The 19807-nt window shown below is 37.2% G+C and overlaps 1 protein-coding gene across 1 annotated transcript; it reads left to right on the top strand.

Annotated features, from left to right (window-relative positions):
• The first annotated feature begins 16754 nt into the window (after positions 1–16754).
• On the top strand, positions 16755–19807 carry LOC127132114 (phosphatidylinositol 4-kinase gamma 4). The gene is made up of 2 exons (XM_051060983.1): positions 16755–18741; positions 18976–19807. The coding sequence occupies exons 1-2, from the start codon at positions 17347–17349 to the stop codon at positions 19360–19362; spliced, it is 1782 nt and encodes a 593-aa protein (XP_050916940.1). The 5' UTR covers positions 16755–17346; the 3' UTR covers positions 19363–19807.

Raw genomic sequence — 19807 nt, 5'->3', positions numbered from 1 at the left:
TTGAGTTGATGTGCTGTTACTGATTGTATGTTGTGATTAGGGTGATTAATGTGTTAAATTGCTTAACATGACATTATATTCTATAATGCTTATTATATTGATTGAGGAACTCACCCTTACAACTATTTTTCAGGTAACGAGAAATGAGTTGAGTAGAAGCGAATGCTTGGAGTCTAGTGTAGTCTCCTTAGTGGGTCGTGCTCTGATAGATGTAACATCGGGATGGGATATTTACCTTGTTGAATAATTTACATGTGAATGTTACATGTTTTACATGATTGAGGAGATCTCTATCCGTTGCGTTTTATGCAAATGTTTATGTTTTGAATAAATAAAAGAGCATGACCGTTAATTTGTTGAATGGTGTGAAAAATTGTGTGACACCCTTGAATGGCATAATTACTCTGAATTGTTATATGTTTATTATTTTTAATTAAATATTCTGGGGTATTTAAGAAGGGTGTTACATTAGTGGTATCAGAGCATAGTCGGTCGAGTCGAGTCGTAATTATTCTGTTTCCCCTGTACGGGATAGGTGTTGTGTAACCCTATCAGTACTCATTGTTTTAGTTTGTTGGGTTTTCAGAATAGAGATGGCTGGAAGAGGTAGAGATGATGCTGCGATCGCTGAGGCTCTGGGTATGCTAGCTGGAGTACTTGGAGGAAATCCGAATGTTGTGGGAATGGGAGCTGCTCGTCAACTGAGTGAGTTCCAGAAGAACAATCCTCCAATGTTCAAGGGAGCATACGATCCAGATGGCGCTCAGAAGTGGTTGAAGGAGATCGAGAGAATCTTCCGAGTAACTGAGTGTGTCGATAACCAGAAGGTCAGGTTCGGTACGCATATGCTGTCAGAAGAAGCTGATGATTGGTGGGTTGCTACCCGCACTGAGTTGGAAAATGCTGGGAATGCTGAGATCACTTGGACTGTGTTCAGAGAGAGATTCCTGAGGAAGTACTTTCCAGAGGATGTCAGAGGAAAGAAAGAGATAGAGTTCTTGGAATTGAAACAGGGTAACAGGTCTGTTACGGAGTATGCTGCTAAGTTCACAGAGCTGTCAAAGTATTATACTCCCTATAATGAGGCTGCTGGAGAATTTTCGAAATGTGTGATGTTTGAGAACGGGTTGCGTTCCGAGATCAAACAGGCTATTGGATATCAGCGGATCAGAGTGTTTTCTGACTTGGTTGACTGTTGCAGGATTTTTGAACAGGATTCCAAAGCCAGAGCAGAGAGCTATCAGCAAAGGGTTGATAGGAAAGGCAAGAATCAGAATGATCGTGGAAAACCGTATGCAGCTGGCAAAGGTTTCCAGAAGCAGAGTGGGATGAAGAGGCCTAGTGGGGGAGACTCTAGTGCCCCTGCTAAGTGTTACAGATGTGGTCAGGCGGGACATCGTTTCCATGAGTGTGCTAGTGTTGAGAAGAAGTGTTTCAAGTGTGGTAAAGGTGGTCATTTGGCTGCAGAGTGCCGGTTGAAAACTCTGACTTGCTTCAACTGTGGAGAGTTGGGTCATATCAGTCCACAGTGTCCTAAGCCGAAGAAAGAGAATCAGTCAGGAGGCAAAGTCTTTGCTTTATCGGGTTCTGAGACTTCTGCAGATGATCGTTTGATCCGAGGTACGTGTTATATTAATGGCTTTCCTCTTGTAGCTATTATTGACACCGGTGCTACTCATTCCTTTATATCTTTGGATTGTGCTGTGAAACTTAAGTTAGAGATATCTGAGATGCTTGGAAGTATGGTGATTGATACTCCTGCGAAGGGTTCAGTGACTACTACTTCAGTTTGTTTGAATTGTCCCTTGAGTATTTTTGGTAGAGACTTTGGGATAGACCTTGTGTGTCTTCCACTAGTGCAGATTGATGTTATTCTGGGTATGAACTGGTTGGTGTGTAACCGAGTTTATATCAACTGTTTTGATAAGACTGTGATATTCCTGAGATTGAAGAAGGAAAGAGTTTGTTTCTATCAGCCAAGCAGGTGAATGAGGAAGTAGCAGATGGGGCGGAGTTGTTTATGCTGTTAGCGACTCTGGAGGCTAAAGATAAACTGGCGATTGGCGATCTAGCCGTGGTGTGTGATTTTCCTGATGTGTTTCCAGAAGAAGTGAATGAATTACCGCCAGAGCGTGAAGTTGAGTTCTCGATTGATTTGGTACCTGGTACTAGACCGATATCGATGGCTCCGTACCGTATGTCTGCTGTTGAGCTAACGGAATTGAAGAGTCAGTTGGAAGATCTGTTGGATAAGAAATTTATTCGTCCGAGTGTGTCACCGTGGGGTGCACCAGTGTTGTTGGTTAAGAAGAAAGAAGGTACTATGAGGTTGTGTGTGGACTACAGGCAACTGAATAAAGTGACGATCAAGAATCGGTATCCTTTGCCGAGGATTGATGATTTGATGGATCAGTTGGTTGGTGCGAGTGTGTTCAGCAAGATAGATTTGAGATCTGGGTATCATCAGATACGTGTGAAAACTGAGGATATTCAGAAGACTGCTTTCAGAACAAGGTATGGACATTATGAGTATTCTGTAATGCCTTTTGGGGTGACTAATGCGCCTGGAGTATTTATGGAGTATATGAATAGGATTTTCCATCCGTACCTAGATAAGTTTGTTGTGGTGTTTATTGACGATATTTTGGTGTATTCGAAATCTGAAGATGAGCATGCTGAGCATTTGAGAGTGGTTTTAGAAGTTCTACGAGAAAAGAAGTTATTTGCTAAACTCTCTAAATGTGAATTTTGGTTAGAAGAGGTTAGTTTTCTTGGTCATGTGATTTCAAGAGGTGGTGTTGCTGTTGATCCTTCTAAGATAGAAGCGGTATCTAAGTGGGAAGCTCCGAAGTCAGTTTCTGAGATAAGGAGTTTTCTTGGACTTGCTGGTTATTATAGGAAGTTCATTGAGGGATTTTCTAAGTTGGCGTTACCGTTGACAATGTTGACTAGAAAGGGGCAAGCGTTTGTCTGGGACTCAAAATGTGAAGAAGGTTTCCAAGAATTAAAGAGAAGGTTAACTAGTGCTCCTATTCTGATATTACCGAGTTCGTCGGAATCATTTGAGGTTTACTGTGATGCTTCATTGTTGGGTTTGGGTGGTGTGTTGATGCAGAATAAGCAGGTTATAGCTTATGCTTCGAGACAACTAAGGGTTCATGAGAGGAACTATCCGACGCACGATTTAGAGTTGGCAGCTGTGGTATTTGTTCTGAAGTTATGGAGACATTACTTGTATGGATCAAGATTTGAGGTTTTCAGTGACCATAAAAGTTTAAAGTATTTGTTTGATCAGAAAGAACTGAATATGAGACAGAGGAGATGGTTAGAATTTCTGAAGGATTATGACTTTGGTTTGAATTACCATCCGGGTAAAGCGAATGTAGTGGCTGATGCGCTGAGTCGGAAATCATTACATATGTCTATGTTAATGGTTAGGGAATTGGATTTAATTGAGCAGTTTAGAGATTTGAGTTTGGTGTGTGAGAGTACTCACAATAGTGTTAAATTGGGAATGTTGAAGTTAACAAGTGGTATTCTGGATGAGATCAGAGAGGGTCAGAAATCCGATGTGTTTTTGGTTGATAAGTTGACTTTAGTGAATCAAGGCCAAGGTGGTGAATTCAGAGTTGATGAAAATGGTGTTTTGAAATTTGGTAATCGGGTGTGTATTCCGGATGTTACCGAACTTAAGAAGAGTATTCTGGAGGAAGGACATCGTAGTGGCTTGAGTATTCATCCTGGAGCTACGAAGATGTATCATGATTTGAAAAAGTTGTTTTGGTGGCCGGGAATGAAGAAAGAAATTGCGAATTTTGTTTATTCCTGTTTGACTTGTCAGAAGTCAAAGATTGAACATCAGAAGCCGTCTGGACTAATGCAACCGTTGGCTATTCCAGAGTGGAAGTGGGATAGTATCAGTATGGATTTTGTTTCTGGTTTGCCGAGGACAAATAAGAATTTTGAAGCCATTTGGGTGATTGTTGACAGGTTGACAAAATCGGCTCATTTCATTCCGATCAGAATGGATTATCCGTTAGAGAGATTAGCCGAGTTGTATATTGAGAAGATTGTAAGTTTGCATGGTATTCCGTCGAGTATTGTTTCGGACAGAGATCCTAGATTTACATCGAAGTTCTGGGAAGGTTTGCAGAGGGCTTTGGGAACTAAGCTGAGATTGAGTTCTGCATATCATCCGCAGACTGATGGTCAGACTGAGAGGACGATTCAGTCACTAGAGGATCTTTTGAGGGCTTGTGTTTTGGAAAAAGGAGGTGCTTGGGATGGTTATTTGCCTTTGATTGAGTTTACCTACAACAATAGTTTTCATTCGAGCATTGGTATGGCACCGTTTGAAGCTTTGTATGGTAGGAGATGTCGGACACCGTTATGTTGGTATGAGTCCGGTGAGAGTGCCGTGGTTGGACCGGAGATTGTTCAACAGACTACGGAAAAGATTAAGATGATTCAGGAGAAGATGAGAATTGCTCAGAGTCGTCAGAAGAGTTATCATGATAAGAGGAGGAAGTCACTTGAGTTCCAAGAGGGAGATCATGTGTTCCTTCGTGTTACTCCGATAACTGGTGTTGGTCGAGCTTTGAAGTCGAAGAAGTTGACACCTCGATTTATTGGTCCTTATCAGATTTTGGAAAGGATAGGGGAGGTAGCCTATCGTGTCGCTTTACCGCCGTCGCTTGCGAATTTGCATGAGGTTTTTCATGTGTCTCAGTTGAGGAGGTACATTCATGATCCGTCGCATGTAGTCCAAGTAGATGATGTACAGGTGAGAGATAACCTGACTGTTGAAACATCACCTATGAGGATCGAGGATCGAGAGTTGAAGCAGTTGCGGGGTAAAGAGATTGCCTTGGTGAAGGTAGCTTGGGGAGGACCAGCAGGTAGCAATGTGACTTGGGAACTGGAGAGTAAGATGAAGGAGTCTTACCCAGAGTTATTCGCTTGAGGTATGTTTTCGAGGACGAAAACTCTTTTAGTGGGGGAGAGTTGTAACACCCCGATAATAATAAAATAATTATTTAAATTGAGTTAATAATCTATTTATTAATTTAATTAAATAATTGGAAATTTTATTATTATTATTATTGGATTATTATTATTATTATTATTATTTGGAAAATATATAAGTTGGGAATAAGAGAAAAGAGTTCATTTTGGAAAATAAGGTTTTACGTGAAAAGCAGAAAGCGATCGTGAAAGAGGAAAAGGGCAAGAGGCAGGGCAAGAGGAAGAAGGTTGAAGAAGAGAAGAGCTTGGAGCTTGAGATTTGCCGGATTAATCAGGTAAGGGGGGTTTATCTCGATTAATGGGTATTATGGGATAATATGTGATGGGTAGTGATAAGCCGTTAATTTGACCCTAATTGGGATTATTGATGCTGAAGAATGATGTCGGATAAATTGTGTTTAGACTGTAATTGAATCTGTGTTTGGGTTAGTTGTGAAATTCCGAACGTATAGCTTTTTACGGAATCGGAATCGGAGGTCCGGAAGTCCTCCAACGGCGGAAAATGCGGAGAACTCTGCATTCTGCCTTGTGTTAGCGCAGGGACTGCTGTTTTGTCTGCGTTAACCGGTTAACCCAGGGTGTTAACCGGTTAACACTGTTATAATTTGTGAAAATGTGTTGTTTTGCCTGCGTTAACCGGTTAACCCAGGGCGTTAACCGGTTAACACTGTTACGTTTTGCCAGAAAATGTGTTTTTGCCTGCGTTAACCGGTTAACCCAGGGCGTTAACCGGTTAACACTGTTGCAGAGTGGAAAAATTTGCTTTTTAATGTTGTGTACATAACTGAGAGTTAGCCTATGTTGGCGTATGATGTAATAGGGATTATATCCCGCTGTTTTGAGCAGTATAGGTATTAGTAGAGTGTGCTAATACTGTGATTAATTATTTGACATGATATAATGTTTTGATACATGTGCTGAGGAATGTATGATTGTATGCATAATGCTGTGAATGTATCAGTTGTGTATGCATTTGTGAATAGACTGTTTTATGGCTTAGAGTGTGAGCATATGTCTATTCTTGAATTGTTGTGGATATTGCATTGCTAGGTGATTAACATGCATATTGTGGCCTTTATGGTGGTAGCTAATTCCCGTGGTGAGGAATTAGTGATGTTAGTCATTTTGGACTGTTGTTGGTGTTTGCATGCTAGGTGAGTTAGCGTGCATAGCATGGCCCTTGGGGTGGTAGCTAATTCCCATAGTGAGGAATTAGTGATGTGAGTCACTAGGTCTCAAATGAGTGGGACTAGTGAGCTTGGTAGCCGTACCTGGATTGGTCGGTGAAGTTGAACTATATGTTCAAGAATAGTCGGTACCGCATGTGTGGAGTCTCATTGCATAATGTATGTATGGCGTATAATATGAATGGATGTATTCCAATATTATACGTGTGTTTGTGTTGTTATGGAGTATGGTTTGAGATTATACTTGTGCTTCATGTTGGTGTTGAGTATGATGTTGAGCTGATGTGCTGTTACTGATTGTATGTTGTGATTAGGGTGATTAATGTGTTAAATTGCTTAACATGACATTATATTCTATAATGCTTATTATATTGATTGAGGAACTCACCCTTACAACTATTTTTCAGGTAACGAGAAATGAGTTGAGTAGAAGCGAATGCTTGGAGTCTAGTGTAGTCTCCTTAGTGGGTCGTGCTCTGATAGATGTAACATCGGGATGGGATATTTACCTTGTTGAATAATTTACATGTGAATGTTACATGTTTTACATGATTGAGGAGATCTCTATCCGTTGCGTTTTATGCAAATGTTTATGTTTTGAATAAATAAAAGAGCATGATCGTTAATTTGTTGAATGGTGTGAAAAATTGTGTGACACCCTTGAATGGCATAATTACTCTGAATTGTTATATGTTTATTATTTTTAATTAAATATTCTGGGGTATTTAAGAAGGGTGTTACAGCCTTGCCTCCGCAGATAGAAGGTGGTTTCTTGACAGCGGCTGCTCGAGGCACATGACCGGTGACATATCGCTCTTTATAGACTTCAAGGCAAAGAAGAAGGGATATGTCACTTATGGAGACAACAACAAAGGAGCTATACTCGGCAAAGGTAGTCTAGGTAATCCCTCCACCACTACTATTTCAAATGTCCATTTAGTTGAGGGACTTAAACACAATTTGTTAAGCATAAGTCAACTATGCGACATGGGCTATAAAGTGTCGTTTACAAAAACTTGCTGCATAATTGAACATGTTGAACAAAACATTGTGTTTAAGGGTGTAAGAGTAAACAATATCTATATGCTTGACTTGTTTGATGTACCTTTAACAAATACTAAATGTCTAGTCACCTTGAATGATGATTCTTGGCTTTGGCATAGACGTTTAGCGCATGTTAACTTCGATTTGCTAAATAAGGTTGTATCTAAGGATCTAGCAGTCGGTCTACCAAAAATAAAATTTTCAAAAGACCACCTATGTGACGCGTGCCAAATGGGAAAGCAAACAAGGGTGTCTTTTAAATCTAAAAATGTAATTTCAACTTCACGACCCCTTGAGCTTCTCCATATGGACCTCTTTGGACCTTCTAGGACAAAGAGCCTAGGTGGAAATTACTATGGCTTTGTAATAGTTGATGACTACTCTAGATTCATTTGGACTATATTCCTTCATAGCAAAGATGAAACTTTTTCTGCTTTTAAAAATTTTGCAAATCTGTCCCAAAACAAAATGAATTCCAAAATAGTTACAATTCGTAGCGATCATGGTGGTGAGTTTCAAAATTATCACTTTGAGAAGCTTTGTGACAAGTATGGTATTGAGCATAACTTTTCAGCCCCTCGCACTCCACAACAAAATGGCGTTGTGGAGCGTAAAAATCGTGTTTTAGAGGAGTTGGCAAGAACAATGCTTAATGAGGGTGGATTACCAAAATACTTTTGGGCTGATGCTGTCAGCACAGCCTGTTATGTTCTAAACAGAATCTCAATTCGCCCTATTTTAAACAAAACTCCTTATGAACTTTTGAAAGGAAGAAAACCAAACTTGTCACATCTTCACGTATTCGGTTGTAAATGTTTTGTTTTGAATAACGGTAAGGAAAACATTGGGAAGTTTGATGCAAAAGCAGATGAAGGTATCTTTCTTGGTTACTCACTGTCAAGTAAAGCATATAGAGTGTATAATAAGCGTTTACTTACTGTTGAAGAATCTGTTCATGTTTCTTTTGATGAGTCTTATCCGAAAAATGTCGGAAAAGGTATTTCTTTTGATGACGCAGGTGTATCTACAGAAGACATACTCAAGGAAGCTGTTGAGGAAACTAATCAGTCCAAAACAGCTGCCCATGAGAAGGAGGAAGATACTAGTCATGAAGAAATTGAGGAAGAAAAGACAGCTGAAGTGAATGATCTTCCAACAGCTTGGAGATCCTCAAAAGACCATCCCATTGACAACATCTTGGGAGACATTTCAAAGGGAGTAATGACTCGTTCTAAGATAAGTAATTTTTGTTCTCACTTCGCGTTTGTTTCACAAGTAGAACCTAAGAATGCCAAAGAGGCCTTGATTGATGAATTTTGGCTAATGTCCATGCAAGAAGAGCTTAATCAATTTAAAAGAAATGACGTTTGGGAACTTGTCCCTCGTCCGCGAGATCATCATATCATAGGCACTAAGTGGGTTTTTAGGAACAAGCTTGATGAAAACGGAGTGATTACTAGGAACAAGGCACGTTTAGTAGCACAAGGGTATAACCAAGAGGAGGGCATAGACTATGAGGAAACTTATGCTCCAGTTGCTCGCCTTGAAGTTATACGTCTTTTGCTTGCCTATGCGTGTTCTAAGGATTTTAAGCTTTACCAAATGGACGTAAATAGTGCCTTTCTCAATGGTGTCATAAATGAAGAAGTATATGTTTCACAACCTCGTGGTTTTGAAAATGCTGAAAATCCAGATCATGTTTACAAATTAAAACGAGCTTTGTATGGTCTTAAACAAGCCCCTCGGGTTTGGTATGAAAGGCTTAGCAAATTCCTGATTGATCATGGATATTCAAGAGGTAAAGTGGACAATACTCTCTTTATTAAACACAAAGGGAATATTTGGTTCAACTAACATACACTTGGTCGAAGAATTTTCTAAGGTTATGCAGGGTGAATTTGAGATGAGTCTAATGGGGGAGCTGAACTACTTCTTAGGACTGCAAATAAAGCAACTTGATGAGGGTACAACAGTATGTCAAACAAAATACTGCAGAGAACTACTCAAGCGCTTTGGAATGAATGACTCAAAATCAATCGACACCCCAATGCCTACCAACGGAAATCTAGATAAGGATGAGCACGGTAAGTGTGTAGATGTCAAAAAGTTCAGAGGTATGATTGGATATCTCTTGTATCTTTCTGCTTCTAGACCTGACATCATGTTTAGTGTTTGTATGTGTGCACGCTATCAATCAAATCCTAAGGAATCGCACCTAAAAGCGGTGAAGCGCATATTTAGATATCTTCACGGAACACCTAAATATGGGCTTTGGTATTCCAAAGGAAGTGATTGTAGCTTAGTAGGGTACTCCGATTCTGATTTTGCTGGCTGCAAATCAGATAGGAAAAGCACAAGTGGTACATGTCACCTGTTTTCAAACTCCTTGGTCAGTTGGCATAGCAAAAAGCAAGTTTCTGTGGCTTTGTCAACTGCAGAGGCAGAATACGTTGCAGCCGGTAGTTGTTGCGCTCAGATTTTATGGCTGAAACAGCAACTACAAGACTTCAACATTCAACTCAAACGTATTCCTATCAAATGTGACAACACTAGTGCCATAAACCTTACTAAAAACCCTGTTTTACACTCACGCACTAAACACATAGAGATTAGACATCATTTCCTTCGTGATCATGTTGAAAAAGAAGACGTTGTCTTTGAGCACGTTGATTCCAAAAATCAGCTTGCTGATATTTTCACTAAACCGTTGGCAACGGAACCTTTCTTCAACATTCGTCGCGAATTGGGAATCTTAGATCTTTCTCAATTGATGTCATAAGCATGTTACCTCTTAATTATATTATGCCTCACCATGGTTGATAAGAGCTGTTTTAGATGTCAATTATCCATCACAAGAGTTCTCCAACAGAGGTAATATCAATCCTTTCTACAATTTTCTTATTGCTAAGTGATTGTGTATGTTAGAACAAATGTTCTTACTCTAGTTGATATAAAATTTGATTGCATATACTCCTTGTCCATATTGTGTGCACATTAACAATCTGATTTCTGAATCTCTCTTGAGCATAATCATCATGACATAGTGCATAATGCATATTCATACTGCATTAAAATTCATTAAAAGCTAGTTCAGCATCAGTATGCATCGACACAAACGAAGCAAGCATCGATCCATACATTCTGAAATTCAAATTTTTTAAAAACTGCTTCAGGATGCATCGATGCATCCATCGCATGTATCGATACACATGCCCATTGTGAATATTTGGCATCGACGCATGACCATCTGCATCGATACATACTGATGCTATCTGAATTAAATGCATTTCTTTCTCTCTCATGCATCGACACATCAGCCAATCATATCACTTCCTATCTCAAGACTTCATATCATCTGCCCTCAAAAACCCCAAAACCAGTGGCTAACCCTAATCCTCCTTATCTTCACTCTCTCTCTAAAACCCTAAATCTCACATCACCATGCCTCCACGCACTATTCCAGCCAGAGCCAAAGGAAAAGGAAAGGGAAAGGAAACAGCCGGTACATCTCAGCAACCACCAGACGTTCCTTCAAATGCCTTAGAGCTACTTCATCCTGCTGTTGCTGCTGAATTTGAGGAATCCTTCAAGACAAGGTTAGTCATGAAACGTCACGTCTTTGATAAAACAGATGCTATTCACCTACACCTAAATGAAGTGGTTGAACTCTTACATGCACAAAGACTTGGGTCGTTTTTGTCCACAAAGGATGATTATCATGAGGATTTCATTCGGGTCTTTTATGCTGGCTTACAAACTGGTAGAGGCTATATGTTCCGGTGTTCTATCGGAGTCAGAACATATACCTTTGAAGCCTCTGATTGGGAAACGGTATTTCAAATGCCGCCTCCGTCGATGGCTGTCAAGTCCTGGCATGACCTGCATTTTGATCCTGAATTTGACATGAAAGACTTTACTCCATCTATCCTAAAGATAGACAGACCGTTGAGTGATGATGAACACGTCACGTCTGGTATGATCAAGCAAACTCCGCGTATTCTTCACTGGATTATTACACATATTCTGCGTCCAACAAACAGTGGACATTCGCGGTTGGACAGGCCCAGCATACATCTTCTCTACATTTTGCAAAATAAGGTGTTCTTAAATTGGGCTAATTACTTTGTCAAACGTCTATTTTTCGTGCGAGACAGCTCCAAGAATGTGGCTCTAGGTTATGCCTCTCAAATAATGAAAATTCTTAAGTTTTGGAAAGTTGCAATACCTATTGTTCCTCTCCTATCTCCATCTGCTGCTCAAGAGTTTGACTCTGCCACTCTATCGCATATGGGATATCGGTGGGACAAGGACCGCAAATGTTTCTATTTCTTCGAAAGAAAATCCAAAACCAGAATTTACAACTTTGACGTGCCCTCGGAACGCATCCATGTTGCTGAAGATCAGCCTGATGAAGAAATGCAGGATGCGGCTGAAACAGATGCACCACAAGCTGAGGCCAATGCTGGTTGGGGTGATTGGGTGCCACGAAGGTGGTCTCCTACCAACTATGTACCTGAACCTACAGCCCCTCCATTCTCCGGTGGTACTTCAGCCTCAACACCAAATGCGGACATCACTCATATGCTTCAACAGATGGAAATTGTCAACAAAGAACGCCATGAAGAAGCACGGTACTGGCATGTTCAACAATCTGAATGGCACAACGAGCATCGGGACTGGCATGATGAGCATACACGGATGTATCAGAATCAACACGCTTGGCACCAAGACTTGGTTAAATGGCATCAGGTTTTCTACAACGAAATGTCCGGCTTTATGGACGACTGCCGTGAAAATCCTGGTATTATGGACAGCTTTAGAAGCATTGAAGTTCAGAACCGATTTAGGCAATACTCCTTCATGGGCCAAAATCCAGACACAATGCCTCCTCCTCCGCCTCCGCCAAGCTACAGAGATCCTGACAGACATGATGAGGAGTCCTGTGGTGGCCACAATCCAAATTAACCAACCATCTTTTCATCTCACTGCATTTCATTTCATATTGCTCAAGTTTTATTTTGTTGCACAATATATGGTTTAGCTTATGTAACTCTTAAACTCGTTCGTATCTTTAAAATGCTTTTCTATTTCTGTTTATCTCTATTGTTATTGCCCTTATTCGTCATTCTTTGTGAATGATTCTTTACTTTGAAGCTTCATTCTTTGTGATTGATAGCCTGTTATCCATTTTTTGCCATGTCCTGCTACACTATGCTACCTTGATAAATCTGTTTCTTCCTCTTTTTGATGTTGACAAAGGGGGAGAAAATGCAGATATGCACAAACTCAGGGGGAGTATCACACATCTTGCCAAGAATTTGCCATCATCAAAAAGGGGGAGTTTGTGAGAGAATTCTTTACCTTGAATTAATTTTTAATGATAGCAAATTGTGTGATCATCATCCAAATGTTGGTTGTGCATTGCATTACATGATACATTTGTGTTTTTATTATGTTTTCCATCCCACTCTATTGTTGCATAACTGTACATATAAACCTACATTGATACTTCCCTTAAAATAACAATTAAAATGCATTTTATGTCAGTATGCATCAATACATAAGCCTCTGCATCGATACATACAGCATGTGATAAATCACAAAACCTTTCTGTTCAGTATGCATCGATGCATACGAGTCATGCATCAATACATGGAAGGCTAAAGACTCTATGCATCGATCCACACGATCCCTGCATCGATACATGACCAATTGAAACAGCCTGTGTATCAATACATGCGCATTAGGCATCGATACATACTAGTGAAATAATCACATGCATCGATACATACGAATTATGCATCGATACATGATTAATAAATTTCACCAAAAATTCACATATCTTACAGTATGCATCGATACACACTCTTATGCATCAATACATAAAGCTGTTTTATGTTATAACAGTAACTGTTTTGCAGCATATATAAGACAGGTTATGACAGCAGTGCAAAAGACGAATTCATTGAGGGAAAACAATTGAACACAAGATCAAAAGCAGTGTTGGAGCAAATTGTTTGAGAGCAATTAGAAACCTGAAAGAGACTTCATCTTCTTCATCTTCTCAATCACTTTTCTTCAAGAACATTTACACATAACCATTCTTGTTCTTTGGATTAAAGAAGCATCGAGATAACGTTCAGTGGTACGATCAAGGATCTAGCTGTGGTTTGCAGTGGAACGATCGAGGATCTAGCTGAGTTGAAGATTGAAGGGGGTTTCTAGGAAAAACCTACTGGTTTGTCCTTCAAGAACTGGAGTGTTCTTGAGGGTTTGGGAGTCACGTTTGCAAAACATATTCAGCCGCAGCGTTGCGTTTGGAAATCGGGGGATTTCGCAAGCAGGTCGTGGAACCGGTGAATTGTTTGCAATTTCGTGCAGGAAAATCTTGATCGTGCTCAGATCAAGTGAATGTTCATACAAGAAGAGGTTCTTAGAGTTTAGAATTCTGTCTTTGTATCATAACCTTGTATCAACGGATTCGGCAAATATTGATAATCAAAGTTCTCGATTTCATTTGAAATTGAGAGGGAGACGTACCCACACGCGAGGACGACGTGGGGAACTTCCTTACCAAATCTCTGCGTATCGTATTCTTACCTTACTCCTCTTTACGTTTTAAAACTGTTTTTGCAATTTCAGTTAGTGTGTGGTGATTGTTCCTGTTGCAAGACAGCAGTGGCAAGAAAACTTTTAATCAAACTCCATTGCTGTTTATCATCGATCACATACACACCAACTGTTTGACAAAACGGTTAGCTAGATTTTATTCATTGGAAATAGACTTTAATGATAAGTGCATTCAATTAGTTAAAATTCTGGTGTGAATTGTTTCTGTCATTCTCATTAAAATCCAGCAATTAAACTTGTGTGTCCGGCTTTCTAGTAGCGGTTCAGAATAGACGGAAGTCGATTCGGGACTGATTTTTCCGCCAACTTTGAAAACTCTGATAAAATTTCAAATCCGTTAAATTTCAAAGAGGTGATCTATTCACCCCCCTCTCGATCACTAGCCACACCGTCTAACAATTTTTCCTAAATTTTTTAGATTGACTTAGTTTTTAGTTTTTTTCCTATTGTCTTTTTGGTCTTAAAGACCCTTTTTATAATTAAAAAAAATGAATTAGAATTGGATTGTTATATCATTTATTTGTATTTGTCTACTCAAAATGTTGACTCGTCCCTAAAATCAGACATGCCATTTCATTTAAGGGAAAAATCATTCAAGAGCCTAAAGTGGAAACCATGCATTTAGGAAAAATATTTTGATTGAATGCTAAATAGTTGTCTTGCACCTATGTGTGAACAAAGCATTTATTCAAGTCTATATTCATTTTTTTTTCACTCAAGTCTATATTCATTTTTTTCATTCAAGTCTAATTCATTAAAAATAAGTCTGCATTCACTTCTGTAGAAAAGGAAGAAAAGAGTCTATATTCATACCTCGGTTACTGTTATTTTAATGCATGCGTTTTGAATATGTAATACAGAAACTGTCATGCTGTAATTTTATCTTGTTTTTAAAGCTTTTTCTTTGTGAAATTAAATATACAAATTTTAATATATTGAGTTTCTTGAGAGTTGCCAATAAAAAATACTACTCCTTATCAATTTATAAGTAAAAATCTAGTATTTCACATTTATTAAGAAAATTTAAATTTTTATGTATTTTTTAGAATATGTTTTATGAAAAAATATAAAAACAATTTTGGTCAAGTGTTATTTATAAAAAAATAAAGAGATATTAAATTAAATATAATTTTATATTTACTATTATTTTTTAAAAGATAATTTTTTAAAATAAAATAATTAAGTAAAATAAAGTTAATATTTTTTACTTATAACATAAGTGTCTTTTACTTAGAAGTTGAATTAAAACTCAACGTGAATTAGTCAAAAGTTTATTTAATAGTAATCACACAAGTTTAATATATAAATATTAAAATTATAATTATACTTTAATACTAGTACGAAAGTGAATAATCGAATACATAATAATTATTGAAGATGCATATAAATTAAATTTTATGACACATTAGTCTCCATAATTATTAAAAAAAATTAAAAATAACAACAATAATTCTAAAATACATAAAAAAAGGAGTAACGAACATTAATATTAAAAATACATGTCAATATTTTTTAACCATAAATTATATGTGTTTTTATATATGTGTATTTTTATTTCGGTGAAGAATGTAACATTTTATTTTGATTAAATGGACTATATCATTTAATTTAATTGCTTGTATTTATATATAATAAAAACAATTTATTTATAAATATGAATGACTCCAAAAGGTGAATATGTTGGTTATATATACAAATTTTAATTTTATATATCTATCCATAATACAAAATATTTTGCACTATTAATTCACAATAATTGTCTAATTTTAAATAAAATTAACTTTATTTTAAACACAATAATAGTATAAAAATAATTTTCAGTTTTTAAAAATATTATTTAAAATAATATAAATAAATGTTACCGAAAATTAAACTTTAAGCAATTTCTTTCATTTGAGATACTCCATCCACCTATAAAAATAATTCTCAGTATATTTAAGAAATGGACAATATAAAATATTTTAAAAATATTTGACTGAACTTTGCTTTTGCAAATATTTAAAAAGAATTGTTTAACTTCAACTTTTTAATTTCTATATTTAAAAATAACAATTTAGTATATTTTAAAGAGATTGATATCACCACAATATAACTCTTTTACACATTTATCAATAAATTCATATAATAAAAATATCTTGATTACATATATATTAATATTTAATTTTAAATAACGTCATATAAAGTCTTATAATATTAAAAAAAGAATAATCCCAAATAAATTGCAAAAAAATCTTGTAAAACTTTAGTTTCAATTTCATAAACTATTAATTTTAAAATTCCACAAAAACTACATTCAAGTCAAATAATTGACTTAAATACCAAAACTAATTAATTTCAAAATAAAAGAATAACTAACATCATCAACATGAAATTCATAATTAAATTTAATTAATAACTAGTAAACTCTATCATACAATATTTTATACTAATTTTATTTTCAAAAATTATTTTTGTGACTCACACTCTAAATTTTTCATCTTTTGAATTATGTGATTCAAGATTCTCCTAGTCCTTCCTTGTTATACTATATTCCAACTCATATCCATCCACGTCATTCTAAGTCGACATCATTTTCCCAACAAAAAGTATTTAAAAATTAAAAACACTTTTCGCATATTTTATTTACGTGTCTCTTATTGGTTGGTAGTGCCAACACTTATGTTTCTGTAACTCCCCATAACGTTATTACACACGAACCTTCCTTTTCCTTTTTCTTTTTCTTTCTTACAAAGAAAGGTCAAAACTGTCATTAAACCAAAAAAATACGAACATAAAAATGAAACACTGTCTCTGTACACTGTATATACCTTCTACACGTATACGTGTATACGTATACAGTATATATATATATATACATTGCCATTGTAACTACAAAACACACACTTCAATTTCTGAATGTACACGCGTTTGTACAAATATACGATGATGATGTTATTGTCGGAGTCAATAATAACATGAACTTTTCCGAATTATTAATATTCATCCATCATCATCAATCTTTTTTTCTTCTTCCTTTAAATTTCAATTCAGTAACCCTAAACTTTCCTTTTTCTCTCGTTGCTCATAAAGCTTCTAACTCTCGATCTACGGCGTCGTTTAACCAGCTTGTTAAATAGAGGGTATGCTTTTGTTCTTTGTCTTTTGATTCAGACTCGTTTTTCGTTTGATCTTTGGATGAATTTGGTCTCTTTTGTATATTTTCTTCAAAAGATCTGTGTTTCTTTGTTGTTTGTATTAGTTTTAACCTCAATTGTTGACCTAAGCTAGGTCAATTGATCGTTACCAATTGTTGACCTAGGTACCAATTTTTTGAATTATAATACCTGGTTGAGCTATGATGGTTATCTTGTGAAATTTGTATGGTTTATTTTTTTTAGGGGATTTGATTCTTAGTGTATAAAGATAGGTTAAGTTTTTTTTTTTTTGCATTGGTTGTGTTTGATAAAAATCCTGAGTGAAAATGTCATCTGCTGGTGTCACTACTCTTAGTCCAGTGGATCCCACTGAACCATTGTTGTCTCCAAATGTATCTCATTTTCCGTCGTCTTTGGAGGAAAACTCCATTTTCATATTTCTCTCGTTTTCGGGTTCGTTGACGCCTATTCGTGTTATGGAATGGGATACTATTGAGTCTGTGAAATTCAAAATTCAGAGGTGTGAGAGTCTTCCGTTTTTAACTAACAAACAGAAGTTGGTTTACGCCGGTCGTGAACTTGCTCGGAGTGATACTTTGCTCAAGGATTATGGAGTTACCGATGGAAATGTTTTGCATTTGATAATCAAACTTTCAGATCTTCAGCTCATCAATGTGAAGACATCTTCTGGGAAGGAGTTCACTTTTCAGGTTGAACGAGGTAGGGATGTCAAGTACATCAAGCGAAGGATTGCTAAAAAGGAGAAACAATTTGATGACCCTGAGGACCAGGAGCTTGTGTGTAATGGGGAACGGCTTGAGGATCAAAAGATTATTGATGATATCTGCTGCAAGCATAATGATGCAGTGGTGCATCTGTTTGTTAGAAAGAAGCATGCAAAAGTTCATAGAAGACCCCTTGAGTTGTCCATTGTAGCAACAGACTTGGCTGATAAGAAAACTAAAGATGTTTGCGGAAATTCTAGTGATAGAAAATTTGATGTTGGTGGTGTGGAAGATACTCTTTCCATTCAAAGAGTTGTGCCAAGAAAGCTTCCTGATAGAGATTTTCTTTTGGAGCCAATTATAATTAACCCTAAAATTGAGTTAGCTCCAGTGATTCAGAATATGGTTAACACTGCATACGATGGACTAGCTAGTGAGAATCATCCAATAGGATCTGCAGAAGGTACAGGGGGAGCTTACTTTATGCTTGATTCAATTGGTCAGAGGTATGTGTCTGTTTTTAAACCTATTGATGAAGAGCCAATGGCTGTGAATAACCCTCGAGGTCTTCCATTATCATTAAATGGCGAAGGTTTAAAAAAGGGTACAAGAGTCGGCCAGGGAGCGTTCAGGGAAGTTGCGGCTTATGTTTTGGATCATCCAATAAGCGGTCGCCGCAAATTATTTGGTGATGTGAAGGGTTTTGCCGGTGTTCCTCCAACTTTGATGGTAAAATGCTTGCACAAAGGATTTAACCATCCAGGAGACTTGATTGCTAAGATTGGATCCATGCAGATGTTTGTGAAAAATAACGGGAGCTGCGAAGATATCGGTCCTGGGGCTTTCCCAGTAAATGAAGTACACAAAATTACTGTACTGGACATGAGATTGGCAAATGCAGATAGACATGCTGGGAATATTTTGGTCAGCGCAGAGGAGCACAATGACCAGCCTGCTCTGATTCCAATTGATCATGGATACTGCTTGCCCACAAGTGTAAGAATATCATTTTATGCTCTCTTTTGTTGTGTTCTTAATACATGCGGCGATTCATGTTTTTTTTCTTTCATTATATTTCCCCTTTCTGTTGTGTTATCAGTGCACACTACAATATATTGAATCAAACTTATGACTCAAAACTGAACTGGATATAGATTGGCATGCAAGTAGATATAGATCGTCCTTGGAATTGCTTAAACCAATCATTTAACAATTTTGATATTCTGACAGTTTGAAGATTGTACCTTTGAATGGCTTTACTGGCCCCAAGCCCGGAAACCATATTCCGCGGAAACTATTGAGTACATAAAGTCACTGAATGCTGAAGAAGATATTGCACTTTTGAAGTTTCATGGATGGGATTTGCCAATTGAATGTGCCCGCACTCTTAGAATCTCGACCATGCTTTTGAAGAAAGGGGTTGAGAGAGGATTGACACCTTTTGCAATTGGAAACTTGATGTGCAGGGAATCATTGAACAAAGAATCTGTGATAGAAGAAATAGTTGAAGAAGCATTGGATTCTGTTCTTCCGGGCACAAGTGAAGCTACATTGCTGGATGCTGTTTCTCAAATTATGGATCGGCGTCTTCATAATATTTTCAACTCTCCTTTTTAACAAGAGCTGAGTTCTGCAATAGTAGCAGGTATATAAATATGTGTGTGCAATAGTACATATATGTATAGTTCAAGTAATCGGATTTTAATTCATAACAAAGGAGGTTTGTTTTCTTCGGTTGGAATTTCACTCCATTCTTTGCTATAGCTTCATAGGTTTTTCACTTTTTTGTAGTTTCCTACTGATAACAAATTCTTTCAGAGTTTGTAGTTGATTTCTTTATTAAATTTGAATTTCAAGGATAATAGACAAACCTTTCCCTGTTTGGATTGTAAGTTGATATTCTGATTTCTCGAACTGGTGTTGTGTTGTTTCAAACTACTTGGTTGTGCTCGCTAGGTGTGAAGATGTTGTTACAATGTTTGGATATAAAATGTAATCAACATTGTCATATTGCAAGTTACATCTAGATAATTTGAGAAATATATTTTTCTCTATTTTCTAA

This window comes from Lathyrus oleraceus, chromosome 3 (assembly GCF_024323335.1).
Source record: "Lathyrus oleraceus cultivar Zhongwan6 chromosome 3, CAAS_Psat_ZW6_1.0, whole genome shotgun sequence".
NCBI lineage: Eukaryota > Viridiplantae > Streptophyta > Magnoliopsida > Fabales > Fabaceae > Lathyrus > Lathyrus oleraceus.
The sequence above is the reverse complement of the archived record's forward strand: the minus strand, read 5'-3'. Positions and strand labels throughout refer to the sequence as shown.

Coding starts and splice junctions, on each gene's coding strand:
- LOC127132114 (XM_051060983.1), top strand. CDS start 17,347: ATGTCATCTGCTGGTGTCACTACTCTTAGTCCAGTGGATCCCACTGAA. Junction 18,742..18,975: donor GATACTGCTTGCCCACAAGT/GTAAGAATATCA, acceptor ATATTCTGACAG/TTTGAAGATTGTACCTTTGA.